The sequence below is a fragment of the Fukomys damarensis genome, unplaced genomic scaffold (genome assembly GCF_012274545.1).
Source record: "Fukomys damarensis isolate Sample0158 unplaced genomic scaffold, DMR_v1.0_HiC HiC_scaffold_30, whole genome shotgun sequence".
NCBI lineage: Eukaryota > Metazoa > Chordata > Mammalia > Rodentia > Bathyergidae > Fukomys > Fukomys damarensis.
The window spans coordinates 3,515,268-3,538,645 of NW_022900942.1; the positions used below are offsets into that span (position 1 = coordinate 3,515,268).

General features: G+C 35.4%; 1 protein-coding gene and 1 pseudogene across 1 annotated transcript; both read left to right on the forward strand.

Moving 5' to 3' along the window:
• Positions 1 to 4,797, forward strand: part of LOC104851106 — a 34,797-nt pseudogene extending 30,000 nt beyond the window's left edge.
• An 11,699-nt stretch (positions 4,798 to 16,496) lies between these two features.
• Positions 16,497 to 17,463, forward strand: LOC104851105 (olfactory receptor-like protein OLF4). Its single transcript, XM_010608264.2, is given in 2 exon segments — positions 16,497 to 16,574; positions 16,576 to 17,463. Coding segments are annotated over 2 exon segments (966 nt in total).
• Positions 17,464 to 23,378: the final 5,915 nt, after the last annotated feature.

Consider the following 23,378-nt stretch of genomic DNA (forward strand, 5'->3'; position numbering starts at 1 on the left):
ACTGGGGGAAAATGAACAAGGACAGGAGAGGCTCCTTTCTCACCCAGCCATTCTCAGACTCTGAGACAATAAATAATTGATCACTGCTTCTCTCAAGAGTATTCATTTGGGGACCTTTGGCATACCTATGTCACCATCAAGAGCCTGTAAGTTTATCCTCTGCCAACTGAGACATTCACCCAATGCGTAGAGCAAACAGTGGTTCTGTCTGAGTCCACATGAACTCAGCAGCCAGGGCTCACTTGAGCCTACATCCAGCTCTCACTACTCTGATAAAATCCTAAACGTGCAAGAAACTCTGCCTGACATCTAGCACCACTAACTGGGGAGTTCAGGTTTCCATGGAGTGTTCCAATCCTACATGAATATTTATATTCTGTGGACAATACTTGACATCCTATATTAGGGTTTTTTGGGGGTTTTTTGGTTTTTGGTTTTTGGTTTTTGTTTTCGGGGTGTTTTGCTTTGTTTTGTTTTTGGTACCGGGGATTGAACTCGGGTCTTTGTGATTGAAAGGCAGGTGGTGGAACCACTGAGCTAAATCCCCAGCCCCCTTTTTTTTAGGTTTTTTGTTTGTTTGTTTTTGGGGGGGACATCCTATGTTTTGTGTCTGAATTTATTATCTTTGGGGGGTTCTCCTCTTAAACACATTTAGAATTTCTATATGACATTCAGCTGTTTTCAAGAGGTTCATTTATTTCATTCAATAAATGAATGAAAAGCTCCATTCATTTCAAGAATGGAATTTGATGATGATCAAAGTATCAGTCAGTGATCAATTAGCAATGCATAAACAAATGTTCCTCTCACATAATGTAGAAAAGTAATAAAAGAAGATATGTAGGTAAAGAATTAATTAAATAAAATGTTACATGGTTATAGTTAGTATGAAGAAAAAAGCATTTGAGAAGAACTAATGTTTACTGTTTTATTTTGTTTTATTTTCTGAACATTCAGAGAAGACCAACTGGGTAAGCCATAGTTAAAAAGCAACTTCCAGGAAGAGCAAAAACATTAAAGTTATCAACAGAATTATGTACCTAGTAGGGGACACAGCCAACGCTAAGGCCCCAAAGAAGGTTTGTTTTCAGATATTTAAGGTCAAGGAGGAGCCAGCATGATAAAGAGAGTCGTAGGTGGGAGAGTAATGTGACACGATGTCAGAGAATACTGAGGAAAATTGTGGCCTCTTTGCTCAATAACTTGAAGGCACAAAAAGTATCTGTCCAGATTGTTTTGCATTTGCAGGGCATTGAATTAGCTACAATGGTGGCCTATGAATTAATATTCATCCCCTCTTTATTCCTTATTTGCATGTCTTCTGGCCTCTGTATTATTATATATATTTTTTTACACACAGTGACAAGGTATATTTGTGGCCTCTTTGCTCAATAACTTGAAGGCACAAAAAGTATCTGTCCAGATTGTTTTGCATTTGCAGGGCATTGAATTAGCTACAATGGTGGCCTATGAATTAATATTCATCCCCTCTTTATTCCTTATTTGCATGTCTTCTGGCCTCTGTATTATTATATATATTTTTTTACACACAGTGTAACAAGGTATATACACACACACACACACACACACACACACACACACACACACTCACCTCATTTAAAAACATGACAGTCTCCACTGCCATGCTCTTTGAAAAGAGTGGCTATCAGCTTAATTTGTGCCTACCTTTTTCTTTTTTCTTTTTTTTTTTTGTTGTTGTTTTTAATTTTTTTGAGACAGGGTCTCACTATGTATTTGAGACTGACCTGGAACTCACTGTGTAGCCCAGGTTGGTGTCAAACTCACAGTGATCCTCCTGCCTCAGCCTTCGGAGTGCTGGGATTACAGGCATGCACCACCGTGCCTGGCTGTACCTAACTTTTTCATTTTTTTTTCTACTCAGTGTTGAAATAATTACTTTAAAATAAGGTTCATAAGCATACAGAGATATAGAAATTAATTAACCCTAAGAGACAAAAATGATTTAAAAAGCTCTAGAGGTCCCTGAGAAAAGCTTCCTAATTTGAGTACTATTAAAAACACCATTTATATCCCCCTGAGTACTATGCACAGTAATCAAAGATCAAAGCATAATTCTCCAAAAGAGTAGTAACATATTTGGATATAATAACTCTTATAGATAGAACTTCTATACAATAAAGAATGGAATGAAGTTTATAAAATTAATATCATGAACAACAAATTGGAGCACTTTTCATAGAATATTGGAAAAGATTTTTACTCTGCCTTTCTATGTGGATTTAAAATATTTAGTTTTCCAATTTTTGCTGCATTTTAATGGGCACAAAATCTGTGTACATATTTAGACTAAAATGAAAAAAAATCAACATATATATGCACATTACAGTGATCAAATCAGTATGATTAGCACATACACAACCCTAAATTTTCTTTATTTCATTTTATTTAAATTACTCAATATACTTCATTTAGTTCTATTGAAATATACTACACATAATTGTTAGTTGCACTCATTCTAATGTGAAATAAATAGCAAAACCTGCTCCTCCAGTTTGTAACTTTTGGCCCAACAATCAAATTTTTTCTATTCTTGCCCCACCCTACAGTCTCTAGCAACAACTATTATCATCTATTCATCTATGAGATCTTCATTTTTTGTGGTGCAGAGAAGATCTATTGATATATGTAGTAACCATCAAGGCAATGGTCTTACTTCTCCCAAACAAAATATGCACACTGGCAGATAGTCTGAGAAAACAAAACAGAACAATATGAAGCCTGCAAGAGACTCACCTCATCCATGAATAATCACATGTGAAAGAATGGAAAGTGATTCTTCATGAAGCTTCAATATGAAAGTAAACAGGAGCTGGGGATTTAGCTCAGTGGTTCTGCCCCCTGCCTTGCAAGTGCAAGGTCCTGAGTTCGATTCCTGGTATAAAAAAAAGAAATAAATAAATAAAGCAAACAGGAGTGGCTACCATATTTTCAGACATAGTAAAAAAGGGAAGGGTGCAGGGGGTGAAGGGAAGGCAGGGAAATGGGCAAAAAATAAGAACCAAGATACATTATGTAAAGGTACAAGATCCTGATAATGAACGTAACTGTACTGTATGCCTAAAATATACCAATAAACTTAATGGAAAAAATTAATAATCAGAAGAGACAAGGAAGGCCACTATACACTTTTAAAGAGAACAATTAAAGAAGAATAGATTACAAGTATGAATACATATGCACCAAATGTCCATGCACTCAACTTTATAAAACAAAAAGCACTGGAAATAAATAAGGTCATATAAAATTAAAAACTTTTCCACAGCAAAGAAAACAATCAAGAGTTAAAAGACAATCTACAGAACAGAAAGTCCTTTCCAAGATACTTTTCAGATATGGGATGATTATCTATAATGAAGAAAATGAGTGATTTAAAAGAAGAAATGAATTAAAAGTTCATAGAAATTTCTCTCAATATGCCCATGGTGAATTTCAGGGAAACTGGTGAATACATGTGTGACTAAATGAAACAGTTCAAAATTTAAATGACAGACTCCACAAGGATATAGAATCCTTGAAAAGATGTCAGGTGGAAATACTTGAAATACCTCTGCTTTGACTGGATTGCAGGAACATTTACTTTGCAGCACATTGTGGTTGTGACTCCAATTCTGCATACACCTGAAATAACTGCTCTCAGATTATATAACATATTAAGGAAAAGGAGAGAGGGGTCAGGAAATTCCAGTCAGAGATAGAGAAGTGCATACCACAAGAAGACATGGTAAACAATTATAAAGGTTTTGTACTCTTTCTAAAGATGGTACCAGGAAATGACACACAAAATTTAGAATTTCATATTCTGAGATTTTCAGAGGATGCAGAGCTGCAAGTCCTCATGTTTGGACTTTTCCTCTCCATGTGCCTGATCACTGTGCTTGGGGACCTGCTAATAATTCTTTAAACAATCTCAGGCTCCCACCTGTACACACCAATGTACTAATTCCTCTTCAACCTGTCCTTTGTGTACATCAGCTTCACCACCGCCACAGTGTCAAAGATGCTGGTGAACTTTCAGTCACAGAGCACTTCACAACTTATGAAGGCTGCCTCACTCAGATTTATTTTTTCTCATTATTTATAGTTTTGGACAACTTCCTCCTGGCTGTAATGCTCTATGATCAGTTTATAGCCATCTAACATCCACTGAATTACATGGTCATCATGAAACCCTGGCTCTATGGCTCTTTGTTGGTACTGGTGTTCTGGATCGTGAGTGCTCTGAATTCCTTGTTATATAGCCTACTAGTGTCAAAGCTGATCTTCTGTATGGACTTGGAAATCCATGCTTTTTCTGCGATCTTAATCAGTTCATCTTGCCTGTTCTGACACAGTTCTTAACAACATGAAATACATTGCAGCTCTGCTACTGGGTATCAGTCCCCTTGCTGGCGGCATCCTTTGTTCCTACTCTAAGATAGTTTCCTTCACACATGCAATGTCACCAACTCAGGGGAGAAATAAAGCATTTTCCACCTGTGCTTTTCACCCTTCACTTATCGCCTATTTCATGGCACAAGCCTAAATGTGTACCTAAGTTCTGCTGTCACGCAAAACTCACACTCAAGTACAACAGCCTCAGTGATGGACAATGTTGTCATACCCATGTTGAATCCCTTCACCTACAGTCGAAGGAATAAGAATATAAATAGTACTCTAAAAATACTTCTTGACCTAAAAACTATAATAGCATCCATTGCACAGTGCCTCAAAAGGTTCTGCTGTTCACAGTGGTTGATGCCTCAGAGTAAATACTAGTATTTTTAGCTTTTCTATTAGCATATATTGCTATTCATTATAATTATACTTGTCTTGGGGACTTGGGGAAATTAGTGCTATTTCAATCACATCATTTAAGAGATACTTTGTCCTTGCTTATTTTCTGGAGTTTCTCTTTGATTTCAAAGTTCTATAAAATTAATGTGACTACTTGCTAAGATCTCTATTATACCTGACATTTAAATACTGCTTTCCTTTTCCACTTGATAGATTCTTTATGTTATTTTCTATCATTTGATTTTAGATGAAATAAATCAGATACACAGGCTTTAATATCACAGGTCTCTCTTATATGAAAACTCCATAATATAAAGAGGAGCAAAATAAAAAATGGATATAGGAAGTATGGAGATGGATCTTTCTGAAATGGGAAGAAGATCAAGAGTTGAGGGGCTGGGGATTTAGCTCAGTGGCACCACGCCTGCCTTGCAAGTGCAAGGTCCCAAGTTCAATCCCGGCTACCAAAAAAAAAAAGAGTTGAAGGGAGTCAGAAGGGAAAAGAGAGGAAAGGAGTGGAAAAATAAGTCGTATTATGTACACGTACTAACTGAACACAAGGAATGTAATTATTTTTTAATGAGTTTATTGGTACAATCTAGGTATACAATACAGTTACATTCATTATTGGGATCCTGTACCTTTACATGACAGGTCTTGATTCTCATTTTTGCCCCTTTGTCCCTGCCCTCCCTTCACTCCCTCCTCCCCTCCCCATTTACAAACACTTTATTTCCATTTTTTCATTTTCTCATATTTTCCCCTCTCCCTTATTACCTTTCCCCCACCCTTCCCACTTTCCCTACACCTTTAGCCCTTTACTTCCTATTTCACATGATTAATTATCTAATTTAGATCTTGTGTACTATTATAGTTTTTCACACCAGAGAAACTATTCAGTATTTCAGTTAAAGAAATCTCTGTATGAACATTAAAAATAGGGAATCCTAAAATAAAACTAAAAAGGAAAGTAAAAGAGAAAAGGCAATGATATACCATTAAAATATCCTTAATTGTGAAGATGAAAATGGTCCCTGAACATATTTAAATTGCTTCTTGCTCTTGTAGTCTTACATTATTCTTTTTTTCCATTATTTAGAGAATACTTTATTAGTTTCTGTAATCAAACCCACGTAGTACAGGAGTCTGCCACTCATCTTGTGATTACTGGATCTCTTAATGTAATGTCATCTCCACTGCCATAATTCAAGGTAACTTAATTTTCTTTTGTTGTGACTAAACATCACAATCATTTGGTGTATTTCTATGGAACAAAAACAATGGTAGAAAAGACTATTTATGTGATTTTATATTAGCAGAAATGGTGAGATGACAGATGTTTCCTAATCAGCTCCATCAGTCTGTAGAGTAAAACAGACTAACAAGATTTATAACAGATAATTGGCATTCATTCCATTCATCAGGGTTCCATTTCCTTACTCAGAGTTGTGTACACAGAACCTACATAGTCACTGGCAAAATTTATCAAACCCAAGTCTCCAAAAGAAGTCTGCACAGAAACACAAATGTAAATGGATTGATTAAATTTGCCTAATTTCCAATAATTTAACTAATAAGGTAAACAATCTACCTTACATAGTGTAATTCTAAAAAGTAGCTATTTGTCTTCTGTAAATAGAGTCCGTTAGATGTGGAAAATTGCTGCCCATGTGTAGTAAGGAAGTTTAATCACTGGTGATTTACTAAAAAGTTTCATGTTTTATTGTGAACTTATCTTTCTATTTCTCCTTGTAAATTTCCAGTACTATGTAGAAATATGAATCCTTCTATTTTTGTATGTGAAATATTCTTCCCTTTCTGAACTATATCATAACCACCAGAGGGGTAATGAAAGAAAATTAGCAATGTCTTATACTCTATATGTGCTTTGTGCTAAGAAATCACTTTGATCTTCATGATAATATGATACACAGAGCATGTATTCCTTCCCAGTCTTATGTCTTTAAGTAATGAGCCTTCCTTCACAAACATCCATATTCTTTTGCCTGGAGATTTCTAGGTAGTCATTTTCAAATACAATTACATCAAATAAACATCAATGACGGATTTACTATAGAGGCATTCTTTAGTTGTCAGTGGGAATTCCAAAAATACAAAGACACTAAGTATCGTAATTGTCCTCAGTTCTATTACCTTTGGTAATTTAATTATTATCCTTGGGTGTGTAATCACTCCTAAAACAAATAGTATAATATAATGTCTTTATTATCAACGAGACTACATTATAAACAGTTGTTCAGAACTCGCTTCCTCCCTTAGGTATCTGTAGTCAGCTGTAATTCAGTTGGGGAGGCTATGTCCATCCTGGCCTGACTCTCTAATATTCAGCAACGCATCTGTGTTCTGTACGATGAGGGTGGCTTTTGCTGGGACAATTAGCTTCACCTTCTCATATTCTGTCCTCTTGCAGCTGGCTAGCTGGTATGTCATGTGCATGAGGCACTATTTCATCACACAGCAAGAGGAATACCTCCTGAGCCACTGCAGGCAGGCTGTCGATCCCACCATATTATTCACTCCCCTTCCTGGGACACAATGTCCAATACATTCAGCACAAAAGAGAATGGATATTTTTATCTTTATTAAGTTTATTGGTGCATTTTAGGTGTACAATTCAGTTGTATTCCTCATTTGGATCTTGTCCCTTTACATGACTTATTTTGGTTCTTATTTTTCCCTATTCCCCAACCCTCCCTTCACCCCTCCACCTTTTCCAGTTTACAAAGACATTGTTCCTGTGTTTTTTCCTTTTCACATATTTTTTTTCTGTTCCCTTTTTACCTATCCCCTAACTCTCCCACTTCCTCTACTCTTTTAGATCTTTTCCCCCTATTACACAATATCAATTATTGATCATGGTTACCACTGACTTCCAGTCCAAAGTTGAGTGGCTCCAAGGCAGAAAGTGGATGATGGAAAGACCTGATGGAGGATAGCTGAGCATGTTAAGGCAGCCAAGTGGCAGAGAGAGAAAGGAGGAAAAATATAACCTTCTAGATCAGGCCACCAGTAACATACCAACAACCAGGCTCCATCTCTTTAGAGCACATTAAGCTACTGAACACATCAATAGATGAATCTGCTGATTGATATACCTGAATATGCCTCCCCGTGATCAAAACATGTGTTCAATAATGGGACTTTTCTAAGACATCTAAATGTAAACCGAAAGTGTTGCAAATGGTCTCTCAATCTTAGATTGTCTTTCTAATATATTTAAGGATAGAAAGTATATTACAGGTTGGCTGTGGGTGAGACAACTGTGTTCTTCTCCGCATTTACTCTTCTGTTCAATCTGGCCAGCTTGGGTCATCATTTGACTTTAAAGGACATCATTATAGAGTAGCAGAAATGCCATAGCAGGGCCCTTGAGGCATTCTATCATCACATAACATTATACTGCCAAAGCTAATTTCCTTATGAACTTCAAGCCCTGAATTATGATTCATTTCACAGCCACCTTCAGCAGGATAACCATCATAATAATTACAGAGAAAAGAATAAAAATGAAAGGAGGGTCATCCCTTCACGTTTATAGGGAATTTGTTTCACAATATGAAAATCTGTTATTATGGAATGAAAACAGCAACAGTCAACTTGTAATGAATGAATGAATTTAATTCTGTGCAAATTCAACTTCTTTGACATATTCCGCACAGTGGAGGAGTGTTCTTTAAATGTGTGTACATACTTCTGCAAAGGTACCGAAGCTGTAAAGTCAGAACAGTTTTATGGAACTGTGATATTTTTCCTCCTTTTTCTTGTATTATACACCTTGTAGAAGTCATTTTGCTGGCTGCAAGAGTATGGAGTAATATATTTCAAGTCATTTTTGTAGAAGAAAAACTACCTGAAGGTAGCTTTTGGTTTTCCCTAACATATATCCACTGTAAGCGTTTGTCACATGCAAGCTCAGAGCTTGGACACAATTTTTTGTGTTTGTAAATTGATTTAAATAGATGGAATTTTATACAGGTTTTCTCCTGTGTTATATATGCATTATGTGCAGGTATGATATTTTCTTCACTACTTTTTCTGTCTTAATATAGTGTGGAATTTTATTGTATTATTCTTCCATTCTTAATACTGTACCGCATTCCTACTCAGGAACTGTTCACTTCCTCAAATTGTCTTTTCCCCCCAAGCGTGAAATGTATCCATTTATAAGTACCTATTGCCTGTTCTATTAGCATCCAAAAAAGCAGAAGGCCTCCCATCCACCATTTCTGCTGTGTCCTTAGGATGTGCAGTAAAAATATAGATCTAACAATTTATGTTTTAGAATGGCTTTATTTACTTTGGTAGCTCTAACATGGCTCCTCTACTCGGCCATGTTGAAAGCCCTCATGAATGGATTTTTAAGATAGTTATACATATATAATGACATAATACTCAGCCATAAATAGAAAAATGTGAATCATATATAGGAAAATTAATGAATCTTGACACTGTTTTACTAAATATAACTCAGATACAGAAAGTTGAATATTGCATGGATTCTCTAATAGTGTAGAAAATTAATGATTTTAAGAGCAATAACTAGAAATCTTAAGAAATGTGGAGGTAAATCTGCTGACAAGGATGAATATATTGGACAAAAAGCACAGGGGTAGGGGAGTAAAAATGATCAAGATGTAATACGTATATTTATAATTACCCAATATGAGTAAAATTACTATGTATTGATCACATATACAAATTAAAATTTAAAATTAAATAAATATGATTCACAAGCATGAAAATGTGCTCAATTTCATGAATATACAGAAATATGATAATATTAAGGAACTGTAGGAAATCTTACTTTGGTCTTCTCTGCTAGAACTCTGACACAAAGGCATAGATTATTATTTTGTTGGTAAGAATTCCAGAAGCAGGAGTTTATGAGAAGTTATCTACTTCCTTTGAGTTTTAACCACTCATATCATAAAGCTTGCCTAGAGCCAACTCAATGATAGACCAAGACATTACCTGATTTACACAGCCTCAGGTTGAAGAATCTTCCCTGTATCTGTGACTTCATACTAGGTACCTACTTACTAGAAGCTCTTATGTCCTCATAAAAGAACCTAGGAACATTCAATGACACAGTCCAAAAGTACATTCAATGACACAGTCCAAAAGTACAGGCCAGTAATGAATACAGTTTTAAATTTTCATTGAATATTTTATTAACATGTAATAATATATTATTGGCTTCATTGTGGTATTTCAACACATGAAAACAGATCAGAGCAGTCAAATCAAGGTAGATATTACTTTCAACTCCTTATTCCTTAGGTTTCACCTGATCAATTCCATTTTATCCTTAATGATGTATTGATGTTTAATGATATTTTTCATTGCTACTTTTAAGGTGTCTTTCTTTTCTTAGTTGGTAACTGCAATCCTATCTTCTAAACCTAATTAATGTTCTGTCCTCATCCTGGTTCTAATTAGTACATATACTTTCAATGGTGTTTTTATTCTTCTGAATATTTGTTTGGGGCCGGGGATTTAGCTGAGTGGTTCTGCCACCTGCAAAGGGGATTCGGAAGTGGGTCGGGGTAAGAGAGGAATGGAATTAATATGAGAAAAAGAAAAAATGGAAACAAAGTCTTTGTAGATAGGGTGGGGTGGAGAGACTGAAGGGAGGACAGGAGAATGGGGAAAAAATAAGAACCAAGATGGATTGTGTAAAGACGCAAATTTCCAATGATGAATGTCATTACACTGCATACCTTAAAGTACCAATAAAATTAATTAATTTTTAAAAAGAAAGAGCATTAAGTCAGATATCTCAGACATTGTAGAAAATTCTAAGTTAGCACTGGGCAAAATTAGTAACAAGTTTAGATTTCTGGGAGGCGGGTCATTTCATGGAAAGGAGTAATAAAGTATGGATTCACTTGATTTCTAACCTTGTCACCTGGGAATATATAATGAACAGGAAATTTTCCTTTCTGCTAAGACCAATGTCCCACAGGGTAACCAGGTGCTTAGAGGTAGAAGTAACAGAATCTTGGCTATAAATAAATGCTGAGCCCTGCTTGACAAGGTACAATCTTGGGAGGGACAAGCCAAAGTCGTTCTTTTTGGAGCCTACGTCAGATAGAGGACTTACATTTATTCCTTCTCCTTTATTTAGAGGAGAGGTTTCTTGATCTTCTCCACCCATCCAGAGATGAATCCAGACTTCCATGCAAACATGTTCTACTCCAAACAGGTGAGACTGAGGTCCCCAAAAGTATCACAGAAGACATTCATCAAAAGGGAAAGTTGAAATAGATTCATTCATAGGAAAATGGATACATGTTGAAGATATACCCCTAAGTGAAATAAATAAGTCACACATGTGTAAATACAGAATAGTTTCCCTGGTGTGAACAATCTGCAATAATACATAAGATCCTAATAAGATTACTGACATTTAGAAATGGGAAGAAAGGAGCTAAAGGTGTAGGGAAGGTGGGATGGGTAGGGGAAGGGTAATAAGGGAAAAGAAAAAAATGTGAGGTAATGAGAAGATGAAAATAAAGTGTTTGTAGATGGGGAGGGGAGGAGGGTGTGAAGGGAGGGCAGGGGTAAGGGAAAAAAATGAAACTCAAGACTTGTCATGTAGAGGTACAAGATCCCAACAATGAATATAACTGTACTGTATCCCTAAAATTTACCAATAAACTCAATTAAAGCTGAAAAAAAAAGGAAAGTTGACCAAATTTAGCTGACATTGTCTGTGCACCAAGAGAACTAGCCTAGAGCTGAATCGCTGTTTGTTTGCTTCCTTGACAGGATAAGTGGCAACTTATTTAATATGTTAAGAAGAGAAGTGTTTGTTAGCTCTGTAATTCATAGATTATTAGTGACCATTAGGTGATGGGAATGAAGTCCAATTGGACGAGAATGAGTGAATTATTTCTGTAGACCATTTCCTTTAAGCTGATTATAGGCTAAGGAATTTTTCATTTAAGGTGTAGGAAATTGAGACTTTCTGAGGAGGTATGTACAATGAAATAAAGGCATATTTTCTACAATTTAGCCGTTTTCTAAATTCTTTACAGAGATCAAACTAATTGATTTCTTCCAAATTTTCCCTTGCAACAGCAATTTCTGAGAAAAACATTTCACAGTGACTTGTCTCATATTGTTTATATACAAGAAGAAATTCAGATCTATTTGACAGATAATGAGAAAACTAAGAAAATTTATGTTGCATTGTTTATTGCAATCAAAGCAGAATACATTTTACAGTTTTGCCTATTATTTATCTTTGGAACCTGAAATTATTTATATAACATGATTGCATTTAAGGGAATCGGGAAGTTTTATATTTTGATTTAGTAATTTAAAGAAATTTTGGAGGGTTTCCCACTAAACCACTAGATTGTTTCCCACTAGATTGTTTGCAATCTAATTCATACACACACACACACACACACACACACACACACACACACACAAACACACACACTCATGGGTGAGTGGAATTATATACTTCATGAAGTCATCTAACAACCAATCTGATGAGAACCCATTTCCTCCACCCACTGCTTGTCAAACCTGGAAAGTTCCTCTGTATGCTAATTATAATCAATTGTCCTTCATTCCTTTTGCCTTCTTTTTTTATTTTTTTATTGAGTGTATTGGTACATTTTAGGTATATAGTACAGTTACATTCATTATTGGGATCTTGTACCTTTACATGGCAGGTCTTGGTTCTCATTTTATCCGCTTGTCCCAGACCTCCCTTCACCTCCTCCTCCCCTCCCCATTTACAAACATTTTATTTCCATCTTATTCATTTTCTCACATTGTTTTCTTTTCCCTTATTACATTTCCCCTACCCTTCCCACTTTCCCTACACCTTTAGCCCTTTTCTTCCCATTTCACAATGTCAGTTATTTCATTAGGATCTTATGTACTGTTACAGTTTATTCACACCAGAGAAACTATTCAGTATTTACACATGTATGACTTATTTATTCCACTTAGGAGTATATCCTCAGTATGTATCCATTTTCTTATGAATGAATCTAATTTCTCATTCTTTATGGCTGAGTAATATTCCATTTTATAGAAAGACCACATCTTCTCTATCCAGTTTCCAAAAGATGGGCAAATGGGCTGTTTCAAAGTTTTAGCTATTACAAATTGCCTTTTGCCTTCTTATGTATATCTCATTTTCCTTTTTACATTTTTTTGCTATTTTTATAAGTGGAAAACACCCTCTGCTGTGTCTATAGATAGATAGATAGATAGATAGATAGATAGATAGATAGATAGATAGATAGATAGATTTCATTTAACTAAATTCAACCCATATTTTAATACAACTGAAGTTGATCATAAAGGTGCTTCCTTATATGTTTGGTGATGACCATTCTACATAGTAGTTACCAATGTTTGTTTCCACAGTATTACTGTGAGGAATAAGCAAGATAATGTAGGAAATGCACCAGCTCACCTACTTGGTAGGCCCTCATAAAGGAAGGTAGCGAAATGTTGCAATCTTGCATATTGCATGATTTCATTAATGTTATGTTGTGTTCATTGCTATAAGCACATTTGAGTCTACATGTATGTAGTTTGAAATTTCAATTTTTGCATAATGTTTATTCCAAATCTGTTTGAAAGTTGTCATTTTTATTATTTCATTTCTACTTCTTTATATTTCAATCTGGAATTAGGAATTCATATTGACATGATTGGTTTATTATATTTTTATATTTTCTTTGAGAATTAATTTATGATTCTTATTCAATTTTTCATGCAATTTTAAGGCCATTTAATTATTTGATCATTGGTGAAATTATATAAATTCTTAAAACCTTAGATTTTTCTGTATTTTCTAAAGTATTATAAGCGTTGTGAAAGCACAAAGCTGAATAAAGCAGGTAATATCTCTATCCAATTTTATCTTGCATTATGGTGGCAAATCAGGCTATGATGTATTCATGGATGTGCATACAATGTCTCCAGGAACAAATTCTATGCGGAAAGAGTGCAGGTTTTCATGACAGGTGAAGATTTTATACAGAGTCTTTTAGCCTGAGAAATCCTCAGAGCAGTGCTGACAGTAGAAATGTATTGCAAATTAATAAATTTCATGTAGTATTGAATTAATTTTGCTAATATTTTGTTGAAGATTTCTTTATCTGTGTTCAGATAAAGGATATTGGCTTGTATTTTTTCTTTTCATGTACAGCCATTCTCAAATCAAAGTTTGAATCCTTTAGTACAGAAGTACTACTCAGCCATAAAGAATGAGAAAGTAGAGATATTTATAGCTAAAGGGATGCACATTGAGGCCATAGTCTTAAGTGAAATAAATAGGACACACGTGTAAATATTGAACAGTTTCTCTAATGTGAAAACCTGAACGTGTAAATAAGGATCAAAATGTTTAATAGATAATGTGAAATAGAAAGAAACTGTCCAAAGGGGAAAGGGAAGTGGGAGAGGTAGGGCAAAGGAAAGAAGAGAAAAGAATAAAAATGAGAAAAGGAAAAAATGGAAACAAAGGCTTTGTAAATATGGAGAGGTGGAGGGGTTGAAGGGAGGGCAGGGAATGGGGAAAAATAAGAACCAAGATATATTATGTAAAGGTACAAATTCCCAATAATGAAGGTCAGCATATTGTATACCTAAAATGTACCAATAAAAGTGATAAATAAAAAAATATTGAAACAGAAAGCTGTAGGCTTATAGATAGAGGGTAATGGATAATTTACATTTATACTCACTATGCCTTTGAAGTAAAAATAACTCATAGATGTCTAGAGTAAAGTGGAGGTATCAAGATAGTAGAAGAGGAAATATTATTTGTTTTGATGTGTTTTTTGGTTTTGTATTTGTTTGGTACCGGGGATCGAACTCAGATCCTTGTGCTTGCAAGTCAGGTGGTGGAACCACGCTAAATCCCTGGCCCTATTTTAATGGTTTTTAAACAATAGTTATTTATGATGATTAATTTCTAGATATCTGCTGTACAACACAGCGCCTAGTGTTAGCAACATAGTCTTGTGCATGTCAAAATTTTCTTTGAAGACAGATCTCATATTAAGTGCTACTATCACACATTATGAGAAAAAGGGACAAAAACATACTTTGGTAGTTTGGGATGTGTCTATAATAGTGATTTCAGTGACGAACTCAGCAAGATTTGCATGAACATGAGCTCAGAAAATTGTACACATCTCAAATTAAATTTATTGATACAATATAGATATACATAATGATCAAATTCATCATAGGGAATTTGTACCTGTACACAATATATCTAGATTCTTCTTTTTTTCCCATTGCCCTCTCCTCCTTTCAATATATATCTTATATTTATAGTTTTTATATTGAAATTATGCTTCAAAAGGCCGTCTAAAACAAAACTATAAGGCACAACATTTAAATAAAGGATCCTCTCTATGTTGCTTAGTCTTAATGGCCAATTTGTATGGATTTAGAGTCTCCTGGACCTATTTTTATATGAAGGAGGTACAATATGTATCTGTGGATTACTCCACTGATATTTATAGCTGAACGTGCTGTTGGAGGGGACACCTGGTTGGAGGAGACACATCACTAGCGACATAATGTGATATGACATGATGGAAGTACCTCTTTGATGTTCTTTCTCTGTGTTCTGCTTCTGGCCACCAAATGGTGAGTGCCACATTCTCCTCGCTTCTCCAACATGAAGTTTCTGCCTTGGTGCATGTCCACTATGTACTGAACTGAAACTGCTCAACCTGAGTTAAATTAAAACTGTTTCTAAGCTGCAAACATGAGTATTTGTCACAGCAATGGGAGAACTGAGCCACACACTGCACCTTGTAAGACAACATTTCAGCAACTAAGGAATCCACCTCCTTCCTCACAATTTTGAGTCACAAACCTTCCCTCATCACCATGTTCCTTGTTCAGCTGCCACACTGCCTTTCTTTTGAACTGTGATATAGGAAACAAGCACTTTCCTCAGTGTCTTAACTGAGTGGCTCATTATTATGAGAGACGCAAGTTTAGGCTGATAACTTTTAGGCTTCCTCTGATCCATATCCTTGAGGTCTCTGTTCAAGTATCATCCTGTCTACAATGCCTGCACCACCATAAATGAAGCACCTCTGTCCACCTTCATGTTTACCTGTCCATATTGTCCTCAAAGCAATTATTGCCATATAACATGCACTATAACTATTTCATTTTTATGAGTTCATATACAAATAATTATAGATAATGATGAAATAATATATCACATTTAGTCATGCATTCCTTGTGTAGTATTAAAATGTGGTTAAAACTATATATTCCCTCAAAATTTATCAATATATGAATTCTGACCAGTGAAAAGTTTCAAAGCCTCATCTAAGTCTTATTAATCATTTTTTTCAGCCCTTGGTATCGAAGCTAGGACCTCTTTTAGTCAAGTGCTCACTCTGCAACCTAACAAAAGCATAATTTTGTTAAATGACAGTGATTACAGTGTGTGAACATTTGCTTTTCAGTACAGTATGGTAATAATTCAGTTCATATTACTTTCATACATTAAATAATTGCTAATTAAAGTTATAGATTATACTATATGTTGAGAAAAAATGAGAGAGAGAGCTAACAGAATTCCCAATCTGAGAAGATTCATTGGATAAGACCAAAGAAGCTAGATTTAAAAATCAGCCATGTTACAGAACATGGAACCCAAGAATGACACCAGAATTTCAGAATTTCTTCTTCTAGGATTTTCAGAGGACAAAGAACTGCAGCCCCTAAGTGTTTGGACTTTTCTTCTCCATGTATGTGATCACTCTGCTTGGGAACCTGCTCATCATCCTGGCCACCACCTCAGACTCCCACCTCCACACCCCCATGTACTTCTTCCTCTCCAACCTGTCCTTTGTGGACATCTGTTTCACCTCCACCACAGTCCCAAAGATGCTGGTGAACATCCAGACACAGAGCAAGGTCATAATTTATGAAGGTTGCATCACCCAGATTTATTTTTTTGTATTATTTGTGGTGCTGGACAACTTCCTCCTGGCTGTGATGGCCTATGACAGGTATGTAGCTATCTGTTATCCCTTGAATTACTTAGTAATCATGAAACCTTCACTATGCAGATGGCTGGTGCTGGTGTCATGGATAATGAGTGCCTTGGATTCCTTGTTACACAGCTTAATGGTGCTGCGGCTGTCCTTCTGCACACAGTGGGAGATCCCCCACTTTTTCTGCGAACTTAATCAGTTAATTCTCCTTGCCTGCTCTGACGCAGGTCTTAATGACATATTTATATATATTACAGCTGTGCTGCTGGTTGTAGGTCCCCTTACTGGCATCCTTTACTCTTATTCTAAGATTGTTTGTACTATATGTGCAATCTCTTCAGTACATGGGAGATATAAAGCATTTTCCACCTGTACATCTCACCTCTCAGTTGTCTCCTTATTTTATGTTGCACCCTTAAGTGTGTACCTTAGTCCTGTCATTACTCAAAACTCACACTCACGTTCAACAGCCTCAGTAATGTACACTGTGGTCACACCCATGCTGAACCCCTTCATCTACAGTCTCAGGAATATGGACATCAAGAATGCTGTGAAAAGACTCTTTGACAGAAAAACTGTGCAAGCTTTTCTCTGGGGACTAAGCAGATTCTCTTGATAGCAGAACTGGATAATAAGAGAACATGCTAAGGTTTTCATTTCTTTTATTCATTAGTATATGTGTGTGATACATGATAATTGCTTTTATCTTGTGAAATTAGTACTATTTTAATTAGTGGAATATTTGCTTTCTCCTTGTATTTTTTGGAATTTCTATTTCTTATATTTCAACTTTCTAAAAAAATTTAAGTAACTCTCCTTGTTAAATTATTGTCTCTGATATTTAAACAGTACTCTTCTTCAGAATTTCATATATTCTGTGTGCTATTTTAATCACTGGATAACAAATACCAAAAAAAACTCCCATTTCTTTCTATTTTATTGTTACAAAAAACTAATTATGTACTGTTCTTCTATGGAAAAAAACACTTTTGGTAACTGAAACCATTTCTTTGATTTGATACTAGAGGAAATTTTGAGACAGCAGTTCTGTATGTATTGGTTGATTACAATACACTACTGTGTTGTTTAAATGATCATTATGTTTCTGCACTGACTATTTTTTATTCACCTTCATGTCCAGAGTATTCATCATAATCATATACAAAGTCTTATTATCAAATCTATGTCCACAGGAGAAGTTTATGTAGAATGACACGTTTGAACTGATTGATTAATTTGGCCTCCAAATCAGTCTTTATGTATGATGAACTGAATGTCCACAGTAGACATTGTATTACTCTTCATGAACTTATTTTTAGTTCCATAATATAATCATTGAAGTGTGAAATATTGTTGTCCATGTGTAAGAAGTTTATTCGCTGAGGATTGATTAGAATGTTTCATATTTTACTGTGGAATTATTTTTCTGTTTCATCTAGAAAACATCCAGTACCACCTAGAAATATGAATCTTTTCACTGTTCGGTATGAAATATCCCACTCTGAATTTTGCCATAACCACGACAGGGGTAGTGAATGAGAAGTACCAATATCATCGAATGTTTACAAACTTCATACTCAGGGATCACTTTTATCTTCATGAAAATGACATGCCTGGTGAGAGTGCAGACTGGTGCAACCACTATGGAAATCAATATTGATACAAGATCCCAGTAATGAATGTAGCTGTACTGTCTACCCAGAATGTACCAATAAATTAATTTTTTAAAAAAAGAAATCAATATTGAAATACCTCCAAAAACTAGGATTAGAGGTTCCATTTGTCACAGCCATCCCTCTCCTGGGTGTCTTTCCAAGAGAATTAAAAGGATCATACCACAGTGATATATGCACACCTTTGTTTTTAGCAGCACAGTTTGCAATAGCTAAAACTTGGAAACAACCCGTACGCCCATCAGTTGGAGACTGGATAAAGAAGATGTGGTTTTTCTATAAAATGGAATACTACTCAGCCATAAAGAATGAGAAATTAGAGTCACTCATAGGAAAACAGATACATATTAAGGAGATACTCTGAAGTGAAATAAATAAGTCACACGTGTAAATACCAAATACTTTCTCTGGTGTGAAAAACTATATATGTACTATATATGTACTTATAGTACATAAGATCCTAATGGTATAATTGACAATGTCAATGAAAAGGGCTAAAGGTGTAGGACAAGTGGGAAGGGTAGGGGAAAGGAAATAAGGGAAAAGAAAAAAAATGAGAAAATGGAGATAAAGTATTTGTAAATGGAGAAGAGAGGAGGGGGTGAAGGGAGGGCAGGGGTAAGGAGAAAAAATAAGAACTAAAACCGGTCATGTAAAGGTACAAGATCCCAATGATGAATGCAACTGAGCTATATACATGTACCAACAAACTCAATGAGAAAAAAAAGAAAGAAAATGACGTGCTTCACAAGAGCTTGAATTGCTTCCCAGTCATATGATATTTTATCACAAGTATTCCTGCATAAACACCTATATTCACTTAGGTAAAAGTTAATTTCAGGTAGTCATTTTCAAATACATTTATATCAAATAAATATGAATGGAAGAATTAGAACTACATGTTTACTTTACCAGTAGAGTAAATGGCAAAAATAAAGTATATTATTATAATCATCATCAGTTCTGTTGTCTTTTGTAATTTAAGAGTTAGTTGTTGCTGTGTAACAAGCATTGTTAAAAGGAAGTATATTAATTTAAAGCTTTTATTATCTATAGAACTACATGGACAGAGTTATTTTGAATACCATTAGCCCCTATATAACTGTAGGCAGCTATGGATAATATGGTCGGGCTCTGCTGGCATTGGCTGGGATTTCTACTTATTCATTGGAGCACCTATTACCTAGAAAAGCTGGCTTCTCTTCCACATGTCCTCCCCAGACAACAGAAATACCTTTTGAGGTCCCTTAAATTACACTGTCACCCACTCAACATTCTACTTACAAGGCAAATTAAAACTTCTCATCCATGGAGAATTAGTCCTTCCACATCTATTCTCAGTAGCTGGAATACCTTACAGAAGAGAATGAAAATAAAGTAATTCTTCCATCTCTTTTGGGAATTAGATCCAAGATCTGCATGGAAACAGGTCTTGTCCATAATAGGAGAAAAGAAGCAGCAGGTAATACATAGCATGGCTGTGTGCCACAAAAAAAAAATTGTATTAATAGAAACAGGGACAGGGACAAGCATTGTCAATTTCTGCTCTATATATCTTTCCCCAGATATCAAGGGGTATTGCTTTCTTTTAAAATTCACATTTAGGGCCAGGTATTTAGCTCAGTGTTCTACCCACCTGTCTCGCAAGCACGAAGTCTTGAGTTTGATCCCCAGTACCCAAACAAACAAAATCACATTTAATTTAAATAGAAATAAACTACACAAAATTTTCTTTGCCAAAAATGACAATATTATGTATATTATTTGTGAATAAACCACTAAAACATTCATTTCATAAGTTTTCAAGTTTTTTATTGTAAATCAAGATGAGGCAGTAGACAAGTTGTGGGAAAAAATAGGAGAAAAATCAATTGCCTGTATGAATGGCCTCTGATTCCGTCTTGACCATGGTGCAGAAATTTTCAACATTTTCCTGCTAAGAAGTTACAAAGATATAGGCTTAACAAAGGAATGCAAATAGCAATAACTAGATGGAGAACAATGGCAAGTTCTTCCATGCAAATTTTAACTTAAATCTCTTCTTTTACATTCATTTGATAAAAACAAAATGTACACTGAAATCTGGGGAGCTCATAGACTTCCTTCTACAGTAATTCCCTTACCTATTACAGATTTTTAGTAATACACTTAAAATTTCTGTTACTCACAGATCAGTGGTAAGCTTCAGCATAACAAGTTATAAGACACATTCTTTCCTCCCACATTTCTCCAAAATGAATTTCCTTAAAAATTAACAATACCTGAGAAGTAGATCCCTAGTGTCAATGTTTTGTCTAAAACGCCTTAACTAAAACAATTCTATAGTGCCACCAGTAGCATTCAAGCAGAAGTGAAGCATGATGCTTCCAACACTGTCTCCTGGGAATACGCACACACACACACACACACACACACACACACACACACATACATACATCTTACAGCTTTTCTTCCAAACAGCAAATACAGTATATTAAAAAGCCCATTTTAAAAGTCTCTTTGATATTTTCATTAGTTTCTGAATTATCTGTAGGAAGCTTTGTACAATGGTACCTCGGTTCATGAATGCTTTTGTTTGTAAACAGTTTGGTTTGCAAACAGAAGCATTTGGCAAAATTTTGTTATTGTTTCCAAACTCTGCATTGGGTGACAAAATGACCATGGCCAATCTTTCCTATATGACCATGAGTGCGACCATCTCTTTCCAGAATTGTGGAATGAACTAAATTTGTAAACTGAGATACTTATGTATACTGTTTAATATATGTCTGCAATTAAATTCAGATCATACTTTGCATTAAAATTCATGTCAAACAAAATCATGTCCTTTCATCTTTGCTCTGTCAAAGTATCCCCCAAGTATTCTTTGGGGTGGTTTCATCCACTTTCATAGCGCTCATGCTCAACCTTCATCGCAGGAAGAATACAAACAGGACCTTCAGCAAGGCATACACATTAGGAAAAAACGAGTTCAGGCAGATGGAGGGCTTCATAAATGGTAGTTGGAAGCCCTATGTCTTTCCCCCTGTGTTTCCATTTGATTCTGCAGCAATGAAGCTCAGCTGAGAGTGTGTCAGGATTATGTAAGTCATTTCTGCACATGTCAGCATGATGCTCCTCTGATGTGTTGAAATCAAGCTGGTCATGACCTAGGGTACCAGAGATAAGTATTTACAAGCTTTGAGATGCTGTTCTGAGAATATATCTTTAAGTTCCTGAGAAATGTCTTCCGGTGTTGGGACATCCATGGTTTATTCATATTAACTCACAGGTCAGCTGATATTCCAGGTTACCTTATTGATCCCTATGAAATTTCCCAAAGAGTTTCATTTTGATATAAAGTTTGGTTGCCAAATTTGGGTCTTCATCAAACTAAGACTCATGATAAACATCAATTTTTTTATCACATCATTGAGACAAGCTACTGACTTCAAAAAAGACATCAGAAGTGTGTTCTTGGAGCTTCTTCCCAAAGGCTTTTGTAAAAGATAAGACATTTCTAAATAAAAATGGAGATAGTAAAAGAAAAATCTGTCACTACACTATAAAATACAAGTACTTGGTCAACTATACAATTATCCCAGCTAACATTTTTGTCATTATTTATATCATCTAAACACAAAGCAAGTGCCTCAAAAACACCATGTCTGCCTGTCCACTGAAAATGACATATGTCCTTTAGTTCTTCATGCCTTTCTTCTTTGTTCTGAAAAAGAACAGAAATTATAGTATCAAGTTATATAAGTAATTATCATAGTAAATGGAAAAAAGAGCAGACTTTCTTAATTGTGCATAATGCAACTGATATCCCCACCAGAGCCACTGATTTTTTTCAACCAAATGTTTAAGGCACAGACAGAGCAGAGTGTGTATTTCTCCAAAAGTCTTTCATTTTAGAAGAAAATCTGCTGGACACAATGTAAGCCTGGCCATGACAATACTCTGTGCTGTATTTAGCTCCCATTTCTCAGTTATCATAGTGTAAAATTTTGCACCCTAAACTTCTGCATCAGCTTCATAATGCAGAAAAGCCCACAAATTCCTCTCTAGGTTATGAGACTCATCAACAAACATCACCAAGACAGACAAGTACTCTTTACCTGCTATGTCCACCATATTGCCAGTGAGATGGAAAAGAAATGTGAGTCTTTCACTTCCCTAAGGGTTTCTACAGCTCTCACAGATCTCTGGCATCTGTTTCTGCTTTGTTTTTGTTTTGTTTTGTTTTTAAACAGAATCCTGAGTTAATGGCTGTGGTGTCAAAGTGCTTTCTCAGGACCTCTTGACTAGAATTTATCCTCCCCTCCAGCAGTAGTTAAAAGTTAGTAGTAAAGACATCTGCTGAGATTTTATCAGTCTCATGTCCATCCAGACTTATATTTTGTTTTTTCATAATAATAAGATTTTCAAATAGAGACTGTAAGTATTATTTGTTTTCCTTTTCTTCAATGATCAATGGTAAAATGCCTTCATCCTGCTGATCACCCACCACTACCTCTGCAGTGGGATTTTGAACACTGTGATAGTTTCTTTATAGTTTTGTTCCTGTTCAGAAGTTTCATCAACAGATCAAGATCTTTTAAAAAAAATAGTTTTATTTTGTAATTAATTAAGTTTATTGGTACATTTAGAAACACATAATGATCACAAGCATCACAGGAAATTTGTACCTGTATGTATTTTGATTTTTCTTTTTTCCCCCATTTCCCTTCCATCTCTTCAATCCCTCTTCCCCTCCTTATTTAAAAAAGCTTTATTCCAATTGTTCTTTCTTTTCTCTTTTTTTAAATTTTCCCTTCCTTCCTTTCCCCTTCCACTGTCCCTAGTTTCCCTTCCTATTTGAACATTTTCTTCCTAT